This window comes from Tenrec ecaudatus, chromosome 16 (assembly GCF_050624435.1).
Source record: "Tenrec ecaudatus isolate mTenEca1 chromosome 16, mTenEca1.hap1, whole genome shotgun sequence".
Lineage (NCBI taxonomy): Eukaryota > Metazoa > Chordata > Mammalia > Afrosoricida > Tenrecidae > Tenrec > Tenrec ecaudatus.
In genome coordinates this window covers 45878917-45901159 of record NC_134545.1, presented here as the reverse complement: position 1 = coordinate 45901159, position 22243 = coordinate 45878917, and the positions used below count along the sequence as shown (strand labels likewise).

Genomic DNA, 22243 nt, shown 5'->3' with positions numbered 1-22243 from the left:
AACAGTAAAAAGTAGACTCCTCAGGACTGTAAGGTTCCATTCCTATCACATTCTCCTGTACTTAAAAATTAAAAACAAAAGTTGCTAGTCCCACATACAGATGACATGGAAGAGAAGCAAAGCCTGGACATCACTCAAACAGGACAGAAAACTCCAGGATGCTCTTGTGAGTGGGAAGTCTTAGGTGGGGTTTGGAAGGGTTGCCCTGACCAAGGAACCAAGAGGCCTCACCTACAGGGCAAGAGTGATTTGGACTGAGGGGATTAGATGGAAATAGTCATCTCAATTGTTTTCATAAACTGATTTGGTAATATTAGTCACTGAAATGTTCCCCAAAATAATGTACTATGACTCTCTTGAGATTTAAGAATGAGAGTAGAGATTAATTGTTTAGTTGATTTCTTAGTAATTGCTTTTTATTTCTGACTTAAAAAATGCAGTGTCACCAACATTTAAACAAAACTTCAATTGCTCCTATATACCAAGTAGTACAAGAATCATTCTGGAAAGAGTTTAGCCACCTAAAACTTCTACATCAAATGATCTGATTAGCAGCCCAACAGAGGAGAACACAGAAGGAGAAAACAATAGAAAGGAAGATCCTACACATGAACATAAAATTAGAGTGACAATATACTATACACTTTCTTCAGTACAGTTACCCAGTTATCCTTACAATGTTGCGGGACACCCAATCATAAAAGGTAGTATTATATAATAGTTAAGGACATGAGCTTTGAAGTCAAATAGACCTGGGTTTGATTTATATGACTCTGCCATTTACTAGCTTTATAATTGGGGGTACATATCTTATTTTATTGTCTGAGCCACAGCTTTCTTATCTAGAAAATGAGCGAAATAATAAAACTATATTACCTTAGTGTCTGGGTCTAACCAAATAGTGAAAACATTATATATAAATATATATAAATGAATAAAATGCTGAAATACATATATATATAAAACATTATACTAGGGTGTACCCCCACACAAAAAAACACTATTAAGAAGCTCCACTGGATGGATCTTTCAAAGTATACATTTTTCCCACTAGGCAAGCATACAGCAACTCTCTCTGACTTAGTACACCTAGTGGTGTCTCCTTGGAAGGTTCTCTCAAACTGGTCACAATTTCACGCAAACCACACTTTTTGTGATGGGCGATTTAAAAGAACAGCATGAGGCTGTAAAATTTTGTTTCAAGAAAAATGCCGCAGAAACTATTGTGATGTTGAACACAGCTTACAAGGACAGCAGTGTGGGAAAACGCAAGTGTACCAGTGGTTTTCTCATTTGAAAAAAGGTGTAATGTCGATTGATGACAAACCTTGTTATGTCAATTTCCTGAACGGACAAAAATGTCAACAAAATTCACGGACTTAAAAAAAAATTTGTGTACTTGTGCACAAAGACCGACAACAAACCACTGAAGAGATGAAGAAGTTACCTGGACTACGTAAGAGCTCAGTTCAGTGAGTTTTAACAGGAGATTGGGGTGAGAAGGGTGGCCGTAAAATGTGTGCTTCAGGTCCTGACTGACCAGGAAAAGAACATTGACTGGAAACATGCTGTGCTTGGATAGGACAGCTCCAAAGTCACCCAGACTTCTCCCCCCCAAGGTTCTTACTAGTGAGGAGACACAGTGCTATTGTTACAACCCCAAAAGCAAACATCAATCAGCGAGTGGAAGATGCCACCGTCACCTCTTCCAAAAGAAGGGGAAGGGAAATCAAAGACGAAGACGATGTACTTTTGTTTTTTTGATGTGAGGAGAGTGCTCTGGAGTTCATTCCACCAGATCAAACTGTTAATCAAGCTACCTATTTAGAGGTTCTGAAAAGATTGCATAACAGTGTGCAACAAAAAAGGCATGATTTGTGGTAGATGGGAGACTAGTTTTGCCATGACAATGCACCTGCTCATGCAGCCATCTCAGTGCACCAGTTTTGGGCAAAATCAGCATGCCTCTCTCTTGCCCCAGGCACCTTATTCACCTGACCTTGCTCCATGCGACTATTTTTGTTTCCAAAATGAAGAGGGACATGAAAGGACAGTAATTTGACAACTTAGAAGAGGTGAAGAAAAAAACGAGGGAGGTGCTGTCAGCCATTCAAACAGATGAGTTTGAAAAATGTTTCCCAGAATGGAATCGCAGATTTGACAAATGTATTAAGTGTAATGGTGAGTACTTTGAGGGTGGTAAGGTGGTTTTGTAAAAAAAATGTAAATACATAGCTTTGAAAAAGAAATTCATAGCTTGAAAAAAGAAATTTCTGTTTTGGGGTACACATATATGTGTGTGTGTGTACAAACATATATAATGTTATATATATGTACATATATATGTTTTCAACATTTGGTTAGATCCAGGCACATGTATATGTGTGTTTTAATATATTTAACTATCTATATCTATCTATAATTACCTAAACATATTAATAGACAAAATCAATTTTCACTTAAATCAGTTTATACTGAGTAAAAGCCAAATTCATGGACTTCATGTAGGAACTAGAGCAATGGCTACTATGGATTTTTTCCATAAGAAAGCAAAACAAAAGTAGTGTTTGTGTCTCTTCTCTATGGTGCCCAATAAGGAAAAGACTGTTCTCTCTGCTTCTATGAGACACAGGAAGCACTGAAATCCTAAAATAAGTCACATGATGGCTATCTCAACATGAAAGGTAGCTTATAGCCATGTCTAAGAACCTGTTCTGTACAAATATAGTAACTGTGCTAGAACACAAGTCCGGGAGAAGAATCACCTACAGGAAATTTAGAGAGGCAGACTGATGGTTATGCGATCCTTTTTTTTTTTTTTTCATGTTCCCAGGATGTCTTAAGGAAAAGAGTTGAGTTTTGAGTTTTCATTGTGGGTCTGACCTGAGAAGGAAATCCTCTTAGAGGACTCCTCTCTCCCCTGGAGCCACCAAGACTATGGAGCACCCTGGTTACTGCCTCCCCTAAAGTGGTTCCTGGGCACTACCTGGTTGGCTGAGGAGGGACCCCCCCTTGTGAAGGGAGGCAGGCTGAGGGCTGCGACGGCTGCTGTGGTGACTGCTGCTGCTGCATGCGATCCTGCAGACTCCGTGCTTTTCGAATACTGATTTGCAACTTCTTATCGATTAGGGCTCTGCTGTGCGTGCTAGCGCTGGCACCATGCAGGGCAAGTCTTAGTTTAGCTACAATGCAAAAGAAAATATAGCAGAAACCACTCAAAACACAAACAGAAATTAAAATAATAAAACACAACCAAAAATGAGCAAAGATATGCATCAAAACTCAAAATATGTAGCAGGATTGCAAGGCATGGACCATGCAGATGCTGTCCAGGGCACAGGCTGGCTCCAGCTATAGCGTACAGTCATGGAACTCACAGAGCCAAGCCGGTTAATTCAAATGAAAAAAGAACAAAATCAACAAACTCAACTAAAATGAATTAAGGAGATAAACTGGTGCTTTCGTCTTGAGCCTGCCACGCTCCTTCTCCTTTGCAACTGACTAGTCGCTTCTGGTTTCCACACTCTGCTCCCAACCACTCTCTCCTGTTGGCCATTAGCAGAAATAAGATCCAAACTTGCATCTGTCTTTGTAAGAGCTTTCTTGTGGGTCAAATTTAAGAATTAGCTACCAATCGTCAATCTCAGCCCAGTGACTGACCAAGACAGGGGAGAAGCCTAGCGGAGAATCCAGTATTGCAGTATGAAGTCACAGTCAATTTATTCAGTTCTTCCTGCCATCAGTAGTCAGTGGCTATGGAGAAAGTGCAGACTAGCTTCACTTTGAGATAAAAGTTTACTTTGGGACAAGATAGCAGGCAGGCATGGGTGAAGATGTCATCTGGGGAATCTTGGTGAGGCTTTTCCAGTAAATACCTGTAGACCACAGTGACAGCCCCTATGGTCTATGGGTATTTACTGGAAGGGAGTATGTATATATATACACACACATATATACATACACACATACATTTACTGGAGGGCAATATGTCTGGGGGGCTAAAGGGCCTCCTCCGCTTGGGAGAAGGAGAGTGAGGAGACATAAAACGGTTTCTGCTCCATCTGAGGGACGACACTATGAACACTTGTACAATTAGTCAAAGGTGCCACAGCCACAGCAGCCAGTTACTTACAGATCGCTTCGTTACAGACAGCCAAAGCTGCAGCACAGTCTCCCTTCTGCTCCAGATGCACCGACTCTTCAAACAGCGAAGCTGCCTCTTGAAGGGGCCTCGCAGAGCCGTCGCTCCTCCCTGAAAGGGCCAGCACTTTTCATTTTCATTACATCTCTTTCTAACCTTTCCTATGGACTGCCGTCCTTCAGTGCATACAGATCCCGGGGCTGAGCATCTACTCCACCCTTTGGCCATTGCTATGAAGAACTGTGGAAACTAAGTTGAAGATTCGTATTTGTTTTGAACTCAGATGTTATTAAAGGCCATTAAAGAGAGGCATATCATTGCCCAGTACATATTCCGATTCCATGACCTCTAGAGAGTTCCTCCAGGCAAAACCAAAGTATCATCTATAGCAGAGGGCAAGTTCTTAAGCCTGGAACTGAACTGCTCTTCTCTAGCACGAGCAGACTGCCTCTTAACTTCCACCGAGACTGCCACTGGTATGTTAAGGCAAAGACAGCTTTACTATTCTGTGGACACCACCCAGAGCACTTCTGACTTATATCACAGTCCTCTGGTACCACCCTAAACAACAAAATCAGTACATCTCTTAGACACACAGATGGTCTTTGGATCATAACTTCAGTATATTCACCAGGGCAGCTGACTTGCCCTTGTTGGCATGTGTGTACTTTCCTCAGCATTACTAAGTATTCACTTTTATCATCCTTCGTTCATGAATTTATTCCAAAAAAGTCACCTCCCACACAGGGGGCATGGAATATTCCTTCCTCGCCTGTGGTGAGCATGCATCAAAGCAGGTGCAGAAAAGTCCAAAAACAAAACCAGATAAAAACACTAGAAAATACTATGAGAACTTTTGTACAAGAATCCACAGGTCATGTACACATACCTCCCCCCTTGTTCTCTACTCACTGAGAGCCAAAATCGGTAGCAACCTATATGATAGGTTCACCTACAATTTGGATTAATGGTAGAATTTCCAAGGTCACAGGGAGAAAAAAAAATGTCCGAATCATCTTCCACTTACTTCCAACTAGAAATGTTAAGGAAGGTTCCTTTCATATCCTTAACACTCACTCCCTAATTTGTCATCAGCTTATACACCTGATTTGATTCAACTGAGTTTTATAACACAACAGAAAGATGATGGAAGATAGCAGGTTGATTCTGAAGTTTTCTTATAATATTTGAAATCAATTAAATCTATATGATCTCTAAAATCAGAGATGATAGCTACAGCCATTGAACAATTAAAAGCAAACAAACCAGTTATACTTCGTAAATATCTAGACAAACTACTATTGATTAATCACAATACTATCTTAATCAATGTACAATATTTCAAATCTTATTTTTCATAATCTTAGCACTGTATTCCTTGCTTTTCCAGAAAAGGGTACAGCAAGGTATAGGAGAAAAACCCACTGCCATGAAATGGATTCCGACGCATAGCGATCCCATAGGACAGTGCAGAACTCCCTGGGGTTTAGGATTATGTAAATATTAATGAGAACAAATGGCCTCATCTATTTCCAGCAGAATAACAGGTAGATTTGAACTGCAGTACATTGCATAATCCACTACACCACCATGGTTCCTGTGTGTGAAACACTGCCCCAAAACAAGCCTAAGTATCTCTAAGTGTTACATTAATGAGAAGATGGAAGTGGTCATCAGAAAGCAACCAGTGAAAACAGCACTGACTCATGGCCTTCACCCTGGCTTAACACAATCTGTTAGGTCTGAGAGTTCTGCGTAGTAAGAACGTAATAACGAATGAAACGTGATCAAATAAAAGCTGAGGTCAAAGTCTCGAGTCCTATGTAATGCAGGTACCTCAGGCTTGTTGGGCTCCTGTTTCATGCCTTTGACACAAAAGTGGTGCGGCAGGTTAACTGCTGGGCTGTTAGCCAGCCCCTCGCCACTCCAAAAGAAGAACACGAGGCGGCCTGCTTCTGTAAAGGCTTACGGATTCAGAAACCCTATGAAGCTATCCCACTCTGTCCTAAAGGGTTACTTACTATGAGTTGGAATCAACTTGACAGCAGTGAGGTGTTTGGGTTTGTTTTTTGGGACAGTGTAACATCCTAAAGAAAGCCCTGGAATTTAAACAAGGACTGATATGGGACAGTTGAGAAAAGTAGAGAACAGAGGACAAGTCAGTCAGTGAGATGAAAAGGCAGCGCTCTCTGTTCTTGCTTGACAGACTCGCTTCACTGAAGCCACACAGTGGAACTGTCAAAGGGATGTTAAAGCCAGCAAGTAAAAATGGCCCTCACTGTCAGGATGTTTTACTGCTGCTTCGAGTTGCTTCATTCGTAGTTTCCTAGTCTCTATAGATGTGCATAGGAAATAATTCTCATTAATAATATACTTGTTCTCTAAACCGTAAGGTTCCAAGAAGCCTCCCAAATCAGTGGCTGTCTCAAACAAAAAGCCTCCTACTGTAACAAGCTCTAACTGGTATATGTAACTAGGATAATATGAATTAAAATATAACTTTGCTCAGGTTGGAATGTAACCTTTTGTAATTTGATCTCCCTCTAGACCCCATGTGCATTTATTCTAAACTTTCAATATTCTTTGCTTTCTAATTAGATTGAAGTCTCTATCAGTTTTATATGACATTGCTGATGGATCCTTGCTTGGTGTCTGTGCTCGTCTTGTATAGTTATCTGTTTCGAAAAACTGGATTGATGATTACCTGGGTGCTTGGGAGGAAGAGGAAGTGGGAAATCAAAACCCATGTGTAAAAGAAGGGGAAAAAGTTCCAGAGTTGATTGTGGAGAAGACTGTACAGCCCTTCTTGAGATGATTGAACCACTGAATTGTTAAAAATTATGTTAATTATACCTTTTAAAGATATACCATTTAAATATAAAATGATATTGTGATATTAAATATAAATAGGATAAATATTTTCTATAAAATATGAAACATTAAATATAAGCCATTGAATAGATTATAACTTTATGTATGTGTACATGTGTATATATTGGCTTAATAGACCTTACTACTTTGAATATTTTTCCTTTCTTATGTCCCATAACCCACAACCTAAAGCTCACTGAAATTACCCTGATTCTGTAATTCATCCAAGTCCATAAACCGGCTGGGATGAGGGTTAAAGCCCTTAGCTGCCTCTAATTCCTTCTCTCGTTTCCTTTGAAGTTCCTGTTCCTGGGCTCTCCTGGCCACTTCTTCTTGGAGCTCATCCAGTTCACTTTTGGAAGCTATTTCTCCACCTGGAATATATGTAAGGAACATAGATAAATTCGCACATTTCCTTAATCAGACTAAACACCTTCTAGGCCATTGCACTACTTTTCCTTCAGAACTTTTGGCTTCAATTCTGAATTAACAGTTTAGATACCACTTTCCAGATCCAACTGAGGATAGGATCTAGTTATTGAATAATATTTATCGAGTATTTCAGAACAACGTGCCACTATTTGCTTGAGCATGTACTATGCGTTAGGTAAAGTTTTAAGTACTTGTGCATGTAGTTATTGTTAGGTGCCATCTCGGTGACTCCAATGCGGACTAACCCTACGTATAACAGAAAATGTAAAACAATGAAACTGCATAGTCCTGTGCCATCGTCACAAATGTCCTATTTTAATCCATTGTTGTATTAACTGTGTCAGATGATGGTCTTCGTTGATGGTCTTCCTCTTTTTTGCTGACCTTCTATTTTACCAAACATGATGTTTTTTTCCAGGAACTGGTCTCTCCTGACGATATGTCCAAAGTATGCGATACTGAGGTCATCATTGCTGCTAAGGGACATTGTGGTTATTTCCCCCCAAGACATACTTGTTGCTCTTCTGGCGGTCTAGGGTGTGTTCATTATTCTTAGCCAATATCACAATTCAAAGGCATCAATTCTTCCCCTGTCTTCCTTATTGTTGTCCTTCCTTATTGTCCAGCTTTCACATACAATTGAGGCAATTGAAAACACCATGGTCAGGTGCACCTTAGTTCTCTAAGTAACAACTTTGCTCTTTAGCACCTTAACAGGTCTTTCGCGGCAGATTTGGACAATGCAATGCATTTGACTGCTGTTGCCATATACATTGATTGTGGATCCACATAAAGTGGAGACTTGGTAACTTCAATCTTTTTGCCACCTGCATATTGAAATTTATACCACCTGCATATCGAAAGTTGTTAATGAGCCTTCCTCCAATTCTGAGGCTGCAGTCTTCTTCATATTGTCCAATTTCTCTGATTACTTTCTCAGCATATAGATGGAATAAATATGAAGAAAAATTACAATGTTGATACACATCTTTCCTGATTTTAGATTATGCATTATCCTCTTGTTCTATACGAAAGAATGCTTTTCAATCTGAGTATAGATTAGGCCACAGCACATTGATGTGTTCTGGGATTCCCATTCTTCCCCAAATTTTTTATTTTGTTATCAATACAGTTGAATGCCTTAGCATAGTCAATAAAACACAAGTAAGCATATTTCTGGTATTCTCTATTTTCAGCCAAGATCCCTCTCCATCTGACATTAGTAAAACCCCTCATTCCACTTCCCTTTCTGAATCTGGCTTGGATTTCCGGCAGCTCCCTGTTGATATATTGCTACAACAATTTTTTAAATTACCTTCATCACAAATTGTTGCTTGTAGCAGTGTGCATGCTCTGGTCTAATCTGATTTGTAAGGTAGAACTGAGGTCATGATAGTGGGGTAAAGGAAGCACCAAAGAGCTAGAGGAAAGTTGTGTGTTTCATCGGTGTTATACTGCACCCTGACTGGCTCATCTCTTTCCGGTGACCCCTCAGTGAGGGAATCCAGGAGAGATAAACCCCTCAGGGCCAACAAGGAAAGTAGAGATACCAAGAGGATTAGGGGAGAGTGAAGGGAGAAAGGGGGAATTGATCACAAGGATCAACCTAGAACCCCCTCCCAGGGAGACAAATAATGGAAAAGTGGGTGAGGGGTGACAGAGGACAATGTAAGATATGGAAAAAAGAATCTATAACTTATTAAGGGTTCGTGAGGGAGGCTGGTCAGGGGAGGGAGGGTAAAGAAATGGGGACCTTATATTAGGGGTTCAAGTGGGAAGAAAATGCTTTGAAAAGAGAGGTCTGGGAGGCTGGCCTCAGCACCAAAAATTAAGTGGATTTCTACCCCTCCCCTGAGAAGAATTTGTTTCAAAGGACGACATTGATTCTGCAGCTCCGGGCGATGGACATATCTGATCAGAGCACACGGGAGCAGATGAAGGGGCAGGAGGAGAGAGTGGAACACAGCCTGGCCCACCAGGCCGTGAGGATGATGTTCCTGAGTAGAGCAGCCAGTCCACTGATAGGACCACATGGCCAGCCCCACTATGAGACATGATGCCCTCAGTGACCAATGGCGCTACAGAGGACAGCACTGGAGACACAGTGTGGGAATTGCACCTGACCTGATCCCACCACACCGAGGCAAAGCACTGGGGGAGTGCAGAGGAACAGCAAGGGAATGGAGAGGCAAGGTCCCCAGGGAATGCTGAAAGTGGACTTTGGGGCCCAGGGCGTTGTGCCCTAAGAGACTGGACTGGAAAACACTCCTAAGGGCCAACAAACGATCCTTGAACTAACTACAAGTTTTTCTTTCTTGATGTGTTTTGCTTTGTTCTGTCAGTGTTTTGTTGTCTGGTTGTATACTGTTGCTTTGTTTTCCTCTGTCTTGTTTTTGTGCATGTTATTATCTCCACAGGTATGTCTAAATAAGACAGGCTGGATGAACTAACTGGAGGAAAAACAACGGGACTGAGAGTTCTGGGGGGACTTGGGATAGGGGGAGGTGGGGGTGGTGGTAAGGAAGTGGTGTTAACAAACCCAGGGACAAGGGAACAACATGGGATCCAAATTGGTGGTGAGGGGGGCGTGGCAGGCCTGGTAGGGAATGATTAAGGGTAAGGTTACGTAAAGAAGAGGTATAGCTGTAGCCCAGGTGGGGACGGAGCATGATAGTGGGGCAGGAGGAAAGTCAAGGGAAATAGAGGAGAGAGCTAGGAGGCAAAGGCCATTTATAGAGGTCTAGACAAAGACATGTACATATGCAAATATATATGAGGATGGGGAAATACATCTATGTGTCTATATTTATAGGTTTAATATTAAGGTGGCAGAAGGACCTTGGGCCTCTACTCAAGCACTCCCTCAATGCATGAATATTTTCTTCTATGAAATTGGCATTCTATGATGCTCACCCTCCTGACACAACTGCTGAAGCCAAAGCGGGTGAACAAGTAAATGTGGTGAAGAAAGCTGATGGTGCCCGGATATCAAAAGAGATAGTGTCTGGGGTCTTAAAGGCTTGAAGATAAACAAGCGGCCATTTAGCTCAGAAGCAACAAAACCCACATGGAAGAACACACCAGCCTGTGTGATCACGTGATCCCGAAGGGATCAGTTATCAGGCATCAAAGAACAAAAAACCATATCATTGGCTGCACACCTCCATGATACAATCACTGAAGACAAACGGGTGCATAAGCAAATGTGGCGAAGAAAGCTGATGGTGCCGGGCTATCGAAAGAGATAGTGTCTGGGGTCTTAAAGGCTTGAAGGTGAACAAGCGGCCATCTAGCTCAGAAGCAATAAAGCCCACATGGAAAAAGCACACCAGCCTGTGCAATCACGAGGTGGCAAAGGGACCAGGTATAAGGCATCATGCAAAAAAAAAGGTGCCAAAGGGACCAGGTATAAGGCATCATGCAAAAAAAAAAAGAATATATATCTGTGTATATATATATATGTGTGTGTGTGTGTGTGTGTGTGTGTGTGTGTATGTGTGTATGTGTATATATATACCATAGTGAATGAAGGGGAAGTGCAGAGTGGAGACCCAAGGCCCATTTGTCGGCCACTGGAGATCCCCTCAGAGGGGTTTAGGAGAGGAGATGGGTCAGTCAGGGTGCGAGGTAATACCGATGAAGAACACAGCTTTCCCCCAGATCCTGGATGCTTCCTCCCCCCAACTACCATGATCCGAATTCTACCTTGCAGGGCTGGATAGGGCAGAGGTTGTACACCGGTGCATATGGGAGCTGGAGGCACAGTGAATCCAGGGTGGATGATACCTTCAGGACCAGGGGTGTGAGGGGCGATACTGGGAGAGTGGAGGGTGAGTGGGTTGGAAAGGGAGAACTGATTACAAGGATCCACATGTGACCTCCTCCCTGGGAGATGGACAGCGAGAAGGGGAGGAAGGGAGACTCTGGATAGGGCAAGATATGACAAAATAACAATCTATAAATTATCAAGGGCTCATGAGGGAGGGGGGTGCGGGGAGGGAGGGGAAAAAAAAAGAGGACCTGATGCAAATGCTTTGAAAATGATTAGGGCAAAGAATGTACGATGGATGGGCTTTATACAATTGATGTATGTATATGTATGGATTGTGATAAGAGTTGTATGAGCCCCTAATAAAATGTTAAAAAGAAAATGAAGATGGTGGCATATGTGCAAATTTGCTTGACACATTGGAGGAATGCATGGATTGTGATTAAAGATGTAAGAGCCCTCAATAAAAGTATTTTATAAATAAATAAAAAATGTTACTTGTATATGGTATTAATGATTCTGTTTGATCATTTCTGCATTCTATTAGATTACATTTCCTTGGACTTGAACACATATAGATCCTTTCCAGTTGGTTGGTCAGGTAGGTGTCTTCAAATTTCTTAGTATAGACAGTGCTTCCAACACTGCATCGGTTTGTTGAAAGATTACAATTGGTATTTGTCAAGTTCTAGAAAATGTTCTTACACTCATGTCGTCAGTACAGCATAGGCTTCTTAACCATACACTATTGCTTGAAACGGTGAGTGGCAATCAATTATTTTGGGTACAATGACTATGTACTGCTTACATTTTTTAATGTTTCCTGCATCACTCAATAATTTGCCCATTGAGTCTTTTAATATTGTAACTTGAGGCTTGAATCTTTCTTCAATTCTTTCAGCTTGAGAAATGCTGAATGTACTCTCCTTTCTTGTTTTCTAACTCCAGGTTTTACACCTTTCCTTATAATAATTTACTTTGTCTTTAAGCTACCCTGTGAATTTCCTAGTCAGTGCTTTTATTTCACCATTTCTCCCAATCACGTTAGCTGTTCTATGTTTAAGAGCAAGTTTCAGAGTCTCTATTGACATCTATTTTATTGTTTTCTTTCTTTCCTGCCCTTTTATGACCTTTTGCTTTTTTCATGTATATGTTCTTTCATTTAAAAAAAATAATTTTATTGGGGGCTCATACAACTCTTATCACAATCCATACATCCATCTGTTGTGTCAAGCAAATTTGTACATATGTTGCTGCCCTCATCATTCTCAAAACATTTGCTTTCTACTTGAGCCCTTGGTATCAGCTCTTCATTTTTTTCCCCTCCCTCCCTACTCTTCCTTCCCTCACGAACCCGTGATAATTTATAAATTATTTTGTCATGTCTTACACTGTCCGACGTCTCCCTTCGCCCACTTTTCTGTTGTCCAGCCCCCAGGGAGGGAGGTTATATATAGATCCCTGTTGGTCCCTCCTTTCCACACCACATTTCCTCCACCCTCCAGGTATCGCCACTCTCACCACTGGTTCTGAAGGGATCATCCGCCATGGATTCCCTGTGTTTTCAGTTCCTATCTGTACCAGTGTACATCCTCTGGTCTAGCCAGACTTGTAAGGTAGAATTGGGATCATGATAGTTGGGTAGAGGAAGCATTAAAGAACTAGAGGAAAGCTGTATGTTTCATTGTTGCTACACTGCACCCTGACTAGCTCGTCTCCTCACTGAGACCCTTCCGTAAGGGGATGTCCAGTTGCTGACAGATGGGCTGTGGGTCCCCACCCCGCACTCTCCCTCATTCACTATGATATTATTTTTTGTTCTTTGATGCCTGATACCCGATTTCTTCAACACCTCATGATCACACAGGCTGGTGTGCTTCTTCCATGTGGACATAGTTGACTACTTACTTGCTTAGATGGCTGCTTGCTTGAATACAAGCCTTTAAGATCTATTCCATTTGATAGCCGAGTACCATCTGCTTTTTTCACCACACTTTGCTGTAGCACCTTATCTTCAGTGATCATTTCATGCAGGAGAGTATCAAGCAGAATTAACTGTTTTATCGTTAAGGAGGAGCCCAGAATCCATCTGCTTGTCCATGGAATATACACGACTGAGATTTACTTTGGCAGTCATCTATGACAAAATCTAACCTTCATAGGACCAGCTACACCAGCACCAGCAACAAACCAACCAGCAAACAAACAAACAATCAAACAGAGGGAAGGAGGAGGAGGAAGGAGGGAGAGAGAAAAGCTAAAGGCAAGAAAACAAAAACCCACATAAACTAAAAAGTACAGCATTGTCAATCATCCCCTTGGGGTATAAAGTGATTGCGCTGATGACATCAATTTTCCAAATGACACAGCACTTTGGACACTGTCAGTATGAAGAGTCTATGCAAGTACATATCCACCTTGAGCTGAAGCCTATGCGTTGTTGCCCTACACCGTTCAATCTCCTGTTCTAATCAGCTGTTTACCCAAGTATGGGGCTTGATGCCAGGGGTATTTTTCAGTTTGAAGAAGAATTCAAGGGATATTTTTGGTTTAAAGTTTAAAGATTATTTATTTTTTTAAAAAAGATTATTTTAGGGCAATAGTTTCAAGGATTAATTTACCCTCCACAGCTTCAGAAACTTTGGATTCCATGAAAATTTGACTTCTGTTCTGAATTCTCACCCCCTGCCACTCTAATCAGACTTCTTATCTAGAATCTTTCATCACAGTGCTCTGTAATGGTATCTGGGCACCATGCAGTTCTCATGGTCTCATAACAAAAGAAGCAGTTGTTCATGAAGGCAATTAGCCACACATTCCAAGTTCTCCTCTGTTGCTCCAGGTGAATAGAGACCAATTGTTATTCCTTAGATGGTTGCTTGCAAGTTTTTAAAACCCCAGGTAAAATAACTAGCAGGTATAACAGAAGCATTGAATGCCTTATTAGGCCAGCTACCTGGGCTGTCCCATGAAACCATGACCCTAAACTCCCAAACCAAGGAACCAGATGCCACAAAGTGTTTGGATACACATAATCAGTCTCGGCAGTTACTTTTTTCCCTTTTGGTTGTTGCTTTAAATACACATATCACATAATTTTTCCCAATTCAACTTTTTACAGGCCTACAATTTATTGGCAGCCATTACAATAATTTATGCAATTTTTCCATCATGATTAGCCACTTTTCCCTTTGTTCCTACCTCTCAAAACTACTAATAAACTTTAGCCTCTTTACATTTACCTGTTCTTATCTTTTTATATAAGTGGGGTTATAGAATATTGGTCCTATGATTGTCTTATTTTGGTTGACATTGTCTTATTTTGTTGACATTGTCTTATTTTGGTTGACATTTTTTCAGCTCCATCCCTACTATCAATATTTCATTTCTCTTACCAGCCAAGTAGTATTCAATTGTACATTTTGTTTATCCATTGATGAGTATTTAGGTTAGTTCCACTTTTTGGCTATTGTAAACAGTGCTGCAATATTGGTGCAGAAGTCTTTTTTGAGCCTGCTTTAGAGTCTTTTGGGCTATCCTTAGGAATGGAATTGCTGGGTTGGGTCTATAGTAGTTCTATTTTTCGTTTTCGGAAGAACTACCAGGCTTTCCCACTGAGCCATTATCTAATGGGTCCAGCTGAGTAGAAAACTACACCTGACCATTCCAAACATTTTTCTCCCATGTTTCTTGCTCACAGACTCTCTCCTCCCCTACACCTTCCCACATGCCACTTGCGAGCCCAAAGCCTCCTATCTGCGTCAAAGGCCATGGCACCCCCTTCATTCAAACTTGCCAATCAGAGAACTACATGGTGGTTTCACAACCCTAGCCACACATCTCCACCCCCGAGTGTCTATTTGTCCATGGCTTCCTTTGTGTCTGGGCTACTCTTCCCATCCTTGGAGTAGGCTGGCAGGCTATGTTTCCCAATAACGCCTGCTTCTTGATACCTGTGTTTCGGCCCGTCTTTTTCTATCTACCGTTTTGCAGTCTCACCAGAATAAAGGTTCCAATTTCCCCACATCTTCACCAACATTTTTTAGACTGTTTGCTTGGGGTTTTGGGGGGCCTTAATTCATCCTAGTGGAAAAGAAATGATAACTGTGAGCTTAATTTGCATCTCTGATGGCTCGTAACACAAGCATCTTTTCATGTGCTTGGCTTTATGAGTGCCCTCTTTGGTGAAATATTTTATGATTTTATGATCTGTGTTGTTGTCAAAGTGTTTTATATATATTATTTTAGTATTAGATTCTTGTCAGATGAACAGTTTCCAACGATAATGTCCCAATTGGCAGCTTGTCTTTTCAAGTTCTTGGTAGTTTTTTGATGACGGTATTTCCGAGGTCTCATTTTTTTATATTGGTACTTTTGTTATTATTATCTCAGATAAACCATTGTTGAAAGCTAGATCTGACAGATTGCCCCTGCTTGTTCTTCTGAGAATTTTGTGGTTTTCATTCGTAAATTGATGCCCTTATCTATTTTGAATTTCTTTTTGCATATGGTGAGGCATGAATCCTGTTTTGCTTTTCTGCATGTGGAAATCAGCTCCATTATTCTTTTAGCTCCAAGATTTAAAATGCTAATTTCTTTGGAGAAATCAAACTTGTAACTATTTTCAGTCACTTACATTTACTGTGAAGTAGCCATATTCCTGGAGCATTTGTTTTGAGGGGAAAGTGGTATGATGTCAGAAGGGACATTCCAGAGGGGATAAGGACAACCAGATGATAGAGGGACATCAAGCAGGACACAGAGGTAGAGGTATTTGACTTGATTATTTATTTCCTTGTTGTGTCCTCTTTTGATATCTTAGTTTACGGTTCTAAACATTAAGAAAGCCGATTCCCAAGAGGCTACCACCAAACCAAGGAAGGCCCTAAGAGTTATTCTTTTGAGGAACAAAACTTCTCTTGACACTTAAATTTTTGACTCTTTGATGCTCCTATTCAGGCAATTTATGATAGAGCAAAAAAAAAAAATCCACATATATCTAAAGAGAGAAAACACATAAATCCAAATTTAGACTAATTCAAATGCTTCTACATTTATATATTAATTGAATACTCAATGTGAAATATGCTCAGATGAGACTCTTCTCCAAATAAAATTGGTGGTCAAATTGAATCAACCAAATCCAGGATCCTTCTGCTTACCTGAGATAGGCTGATTCTTTGCCCAACCACTCATGGATGCTGTGGAATTCACGTCCAGGATGCTACTGCTGTGCGACTTGGGGATATGATGCCAGGCAGGGACAAACCCAGCTGATCTCTTAGCACTTGTGTCCCTTCAAAAGAGAGCCCAGAGTCTAGTAAAAGCATCTGAAGGGTGGTAACTAGCAAAATCCTAGGATTAATTTCCTTCAATAAAAACAGCAAAACATTGAACTGATCTAATTAAAGATTTGGCTAAACTAAATCTGAACAAATGAAATAGCGATTCAGGCCACATGTCCTATCTCACCTCAATCACATCTTATGCCTCTAGCACAGTGTCCCGCATATAGCAGACATTCAAAATTTACTGAATGAAAACAAGTTCTCCTATGGACTGCCTTCCTCGTTCTTACACCTTTGCGGCCTCTTTTCAGGATGTGCACAGGGGCCTGTGGTTGGGGAACAGCAATGGAGAGGTCAAGGGTATAGTCACCACCCTTTTCAGTCACTCTTTTCAAAACAAGATCCTTATCTCTGTGGTATAGCAGTAAAAACAATGTAAGGAGAACTGAAATTCACAGAGTGAGCAAGGTACAATAAGCTCTAATGAAATGCCATCATCATTTCACAAGAGTCTGAGCATCATTGGCTTCAGAAAACACAGGATCCCCAGAGACCCTTGAAAAGGAAAAGAAAAAAAATCCTATCCCAAGATGGAAGGTAAGATACATAACAATAGATTTCTTCTCCCCTCTCTCTGATCAGGATTATAGAAATTTTGATTCACTAATTCATTCTTTCATTCAAAGCTGCTTGCTAAATAACTGCTTTAAATACCACACTTTAAATTTGCAGGGCTTTGCTTTCTCGTGTGCCTTTGACGCTATCTCCCTGCAGAGGGTACTGTTGCTGTGCAGTACTTTGCTTGTCCACAAGATGGTAACAATATCCACCTCTCCCCTAGTCTGAGCCACCGAATGAGCAAAGCTTCCAAAAGATGGTTTGCACTGGTTCAAGGGAGAAGGCCTCTCTCTACTCCAGGGCCAGACAATACCTGCAGACATTCAAGTTTTCGGGCAGGGCTGCATCCAGGCTGACAGGGCTGCTGCTGTTCCTCTCGCTACTCTCGTAGCCAGATTCCATTCGCTGGATGAGACGGGGGTGCTGCTCTAGAAGGTGGGAGCCTGGTCGAGCTGGGCCCCAGGACTTACAGCGGAGGCTTGGTCCCCCCGATTTACTGTCATAAGCAGGTGGCTTGTTTAGTTCATCTGGTGTCAATTCTTTGGCTACTCCAATCAAAGGACAAGTTTGAAAAAGGAGGTACACTTAGTATCTGCCTAAAATCAAGAGACCATCCCTCCCTCCAGCTACTCATTCATTGAATTCATATCCCCCAAATGCTCAACATCTGAATAAAAGATGCACTTCCCCAAGACTATCAGAAAGCCTGTATTTTTAAATACATAAATCAACTAGACAGCTAAATTCTTTGCTAATCATCCCCTCACCTCACCTGCATCCTCAGAAAAAGGGCTAAGCTGGGTGTAGCCGCAGTGCTTCCTTTTGTCCTTACTAAAGATACTGTCAATATTCAGAGACTCCCGTTTCGGTCTCCACGTTGGACGGTACTTGCTAGAAGAGCTGGATTTGGACTCACTGCTGGTACTCTCTGCTTCCCAGTCATGGGAGTGCAAGGGCAGGTTCCTAGGAGGCTTTTTTCCAGGCTGGTCTCTTCCCCTGCCCCCACAGGGGGATCCTAGGTTGGTCTGAGAAGCCACAGATGGCCGGTTATGGATCATATTACTGACTGTCTCTTTAAAGTCTCTTAGCCTATTGGTGCCACTGGTCGGTTTGGAGGCATTCCTTGGAGCCTGCTTCTCTTTCAGTGTTTCTCCTAAAAGCACACAGTAAGACAAATACAGGTGTTTACAGTAAGCACAGGCACCCAGACCCCAAAGTGGAGAATGTAAGGATGCGCCCCTTTGAGCAGAAAGGGAAGCTGGGGTCAGAGTGTGACAGAAATGCAAGCAGTGACTAAAGAGAGAGGCACAATGTAGAGGGGCTTGCCTTCGCTGTGGTACCCTGAGGCCTGCGGCTCATCGGCTTTCCTCCTAACCCGGCCGGAGCTCCTCTTGCGTTCGATCAGTGACCCTTTCTTGGAAGTGTGTTTCTGGTTACATTCACTATCAGTCAGGTGTCCTGAAAGAAGAAAGGAATGGGAATGAGCTGGTATCTGAGACTGACCACTCTCCCCTGGAGAATACTCTCCCTTTGGGATCCAGGGCAGCGGCACACAGTCAGGGTACCCCTAGGCCAGAAGTGGAAGCTTTAAGGCTATCTGACTGAAGTCTAGCAGGAATCATGCAGAGTAAGTGCAGAGAAGTTCAAGCATTCAATGGGAACTTCCAATTTCACAGTGTTTCCTGAGCAAGAACCAGTCTCTCTTTCTAGCCCAGTCTTTTCTAATGGCTCCAAAGGGCAAAGGACACATTAGTTGGAAGTTTTGAAAGAGTAAAAAATCTATATAAAGATTAAATAAAACTCACATGCCTAAATATTCTCATTCTGATAATTTAAGAACAAGCTTCCCTTTTATTTTTGACTAATTATTTTAGCAATACATGCCAAGTCTAGTCTTCGATACAGCTGATATTATCACAGGTGCTCTAGTCCTTTTTGCCCACAAGATCTCTGACTGTCTGACTGTGTAAGGCTTGAAGGCCCAGTTCTAAACATTCATTACATGTGGGTCTTTTAAAAGGACACTTCAACTTTGAGTAATTCACATTCGCACGCCCAAAACATGTTCAACAAACTTGGTTTCACTGACAAATGACCCTTCACAATCCCTCAACACTAGTCACTGGGAGGAGTACGGGGTGATGTAAATGCTAAATGCACTCCGCTGCTAGTCTCAGAAGAGAGGCCTGGAGATCTACTTTTGAACACTTAATCATTGAATGAAATGGAAGTGGGTTGGGTGGAGAGAAATCAAGGAGTGAGTGAAGATAAACTATTGGGGGCTTTGGTTGCACTGTTGAATGAAGAGCTGATGGTCTGAAAGATAATGTATGGATATTGATAGTCATACTTTGACACACGGGGGTGCCCATCAGTAGGAATTGATTTAACAGCAATCAGTGGCCTGGGTTCTTTTACGAGTATGTATCTTGTTCTGCTTCATGCTCATCGTATATGAATGTACGACTATGAACTGAGACCAATAAAGGTCAGTGTTCCACATAAGGAAGCATATTCTAATGGATATTATGATCTAAACTTCAGGAAGGCAGGGGTGAATTAAACAGTTCAATTACAATGCAAGACAGGCTTAGAAGACACTTCTAGGTTCTTAAATTCACTGAGGGCTATCACAAATTTGTTTTCCTATGTGAGAATATGAAAATTCTTTAACACATTTAGGTATCAGCAGTGTGATGATATGTATACATACTTTCGATCAACTGCCCAATGTAATCTGTTTTGCTCTGGTCTGATCCCTTTCCTACTTCAACCAAGAAAGGTTTTAAAAAGGAAGGAATCAATTGGAGCAACTAAGTGTTACGAATGTTAAGCCAATAGGATACAAACCCCTCTCCCTGTCACACACAAACACACACCCTTAACATAAAACTGGTTCACCTCAAAAATATACTTTTAAAAATCTTGGTTAAATTTCATAAATAAATCAAATTCACACCCAATACAATCTATGCAGTAGTCATCAGAAAAATCCAAGAAGAATCTGATAAATCTCTACATGCAGCTACCAATTTACAAAAAAAGAATACAGGACAGTAGGCACTGAATAAATGTTTAATGAATGAATGATTTTTTAAAAAAAGAATACTGGAGACAGAGGGACATGTTAAACTACACCATGGGATGTCACCAACAAAATTCAGACTGGGCAATCTCTAAGACAAACTACACTTAGGAGTCTTCAACAATAATTTAAAAGGAAAAAACAAAATAGAAGGAAACCAACTAATTAAAAGAAACATAAAAGACTCATCAACCCATTACCAAGTGTAGTCCTCATTTGGATTCTGAGTCAAATACACAAACCATTAAAAGCTATGACTCTCAAGGAAGAAATTAGATGATATCTGGGATTTGCTTCACAATAATTCAGGAATGGGGGAAGTGGGTAGAGATGCAGGTGCAACCAGATGAGCCTGAGTTTAATTGGCAAAACTTAGTGATGGGTACATGGAGAGGCATTAAATGATTCTGTATACCTTTCAAGATAAAAGTTCTATATGCAGAATATAAAGACACATATAGGGCATAAGCCATAATCTGAAGCCATGAGCTCACTAATTCACAAGTGCACTGTGTCTACATCCCATAATGAACCACCCTCTCAGCCGCCACCATGCTGCTCTCCTATGCTCTCCTCTGAGGGCCACTGTCCTCCACAAAACAACTCAACAACGTCCCATGCAGGGGACTCACAGGAACTGACAGCTACCTTCCAATACTTTGCTCCTCTGGCCTTTGAGAAGCCTGACAAGCTGATAAGCTGGTCCAAAATATATCCTGCCCATAAATACATCCCTCCTTTCACAGTCCTTCAGTCAAGATGAAGCCCAGCATGAAAATATGACCAGGTGCAAGGACACAAGGAATAGTGGGCACCGTGGGGAGATTACAATCAAAAGGAAAACAGGAGAAAAGCTGATTTCAGAATAAATCATTACAACAATTACAATAGAAATTGTACTTATTGGCATGCTGCTGTTGTTAGGAATCTGTACAATGGAGCATTATCAGACACTCAGAAATGTGTTGCTTCTTTGTATCCCACGCAATGACCCCAAACTTGCTGTCCTCCCTTTGCCTGGCAACCATTAATGACTTGCTCCAAATTCTTTTTCTAGAAGACCCTCTATGCAGACAGTGAATTAAGCAATCAGGGTCTTTTGTCCTACCTGTATCCCGACTGCTCTGAGACATGGAATCATTCTCCACGTTATAGATGACTGTCCCCTGAGAATCAGAAGAGAAGTGACTGACCACAGACTCGTGATGGGAGTGTTTGTAGGGACAGCTGTCGGTTGAAGAATCTGTTCGAGTGTCACTTGAGATGGAGGGCTCCCTCCCTGAGGGAAGGAGGAGACACATAGCAAAAGTGAGGAAAAAGAGGGCAGTGACAGAGAGCAGGCACAGACCGTAACCAAGGTCCAGATGGCAAGGAATTCCTGGATAGGAGGTGAGAAGCATGTCCACAGACACAGCCAATCTTTCCCAACACCCCATGCCAGAGACACAAACAATCCCTCCCAACTCTGACCCTACTTTGCTGAAGCCCTCACTTTGCCTGTCACTGTGAAAACTGTGGGCCTTTCAGAAAACTTCAGGGTTGGGGGAATGGGAGGAAGCAAAAAGTTGTGAAAAGCAAGATTTAGTTAAATGGAGAAACCCAGGCTGACCTGACATATATAACTAATTATTCCCCTTTACATAAGCTTTCTTCTTTATTTCTAGAAATGCCATTTAAATTCTTTTTACCTAACATTATTAAGTATTTCAATAGCTTTGAGATTTATGGGACTGTTATTTATACTTCAATATGAATTAATTCAGTAGGACTACTTTCTTCTGAGATAAGAAAAGTAGAAGAAATGGGTGTTTGACCGAAAGGAGCAGTAGGTTGGTCACGTCTGGGTGAGGTCCCTGAGTGGGGTGCACCAGGTACCAAGTGATAAGGAGGTAACAAAAGGGTCAAGCCTAAATCCAGACGAGGAAAAGGACCATTCCCCTTCTTCCTCTTTTTCAGAAGGCAAGCCAAAATTATCAGGGGTATCCATTCAAATATATTATGAACCTCTTTGGACTATACTGGGGACTCACTATCAAGTT

The 22243-nt window shown here is 41.4% G+C and overlaps 1 protein-coding gene across 3 annotated transcripts in view; it reads right to left on the bottom strand.

The window, feature by feature from the left end:
• USP54 (ubiquitin specific peptidase 54) overlaps positions 1-22243 on the bottom strand; it is a 162367-nt gene that overhangs the window by 12050 nt on the left and 128074 nt on the right. For 2 of the 3 annotated variants that reach the window (XM_075534034.1, XM_075534035.1), the window contains exons 11-18: positions 21313-21483; positions 18446-18577; positions 17892-18272; positions 17433-17664; positions 16376-16509; positions 7219-7386; positions 4133-4252; positions 2987-3182 (exon numbers count right to left, since the gene is read on the bottom strand). In XM_075534034.1, the coding sequence (XP_075390149.1) occupies positions 2987-3182; positions 4133-4252; positions 7219-7386; positions 16376-16509; positions 17433-17664; positions 17892-18272; positions 18446-18577; positions 21313-21483 (1534 nt within the window). The remainder of the gene's footprint in view (positions 1-2986; positions 3183-4132; positions 4253-7218; positions 7387-16375; positions 16510-17432; positions 17665-17891; positions 18273-18445; positions 18578-21312; positions 21484-22243) is intronic. The other variant, XM_075534036.1, reaches the window with a different exon arrangement.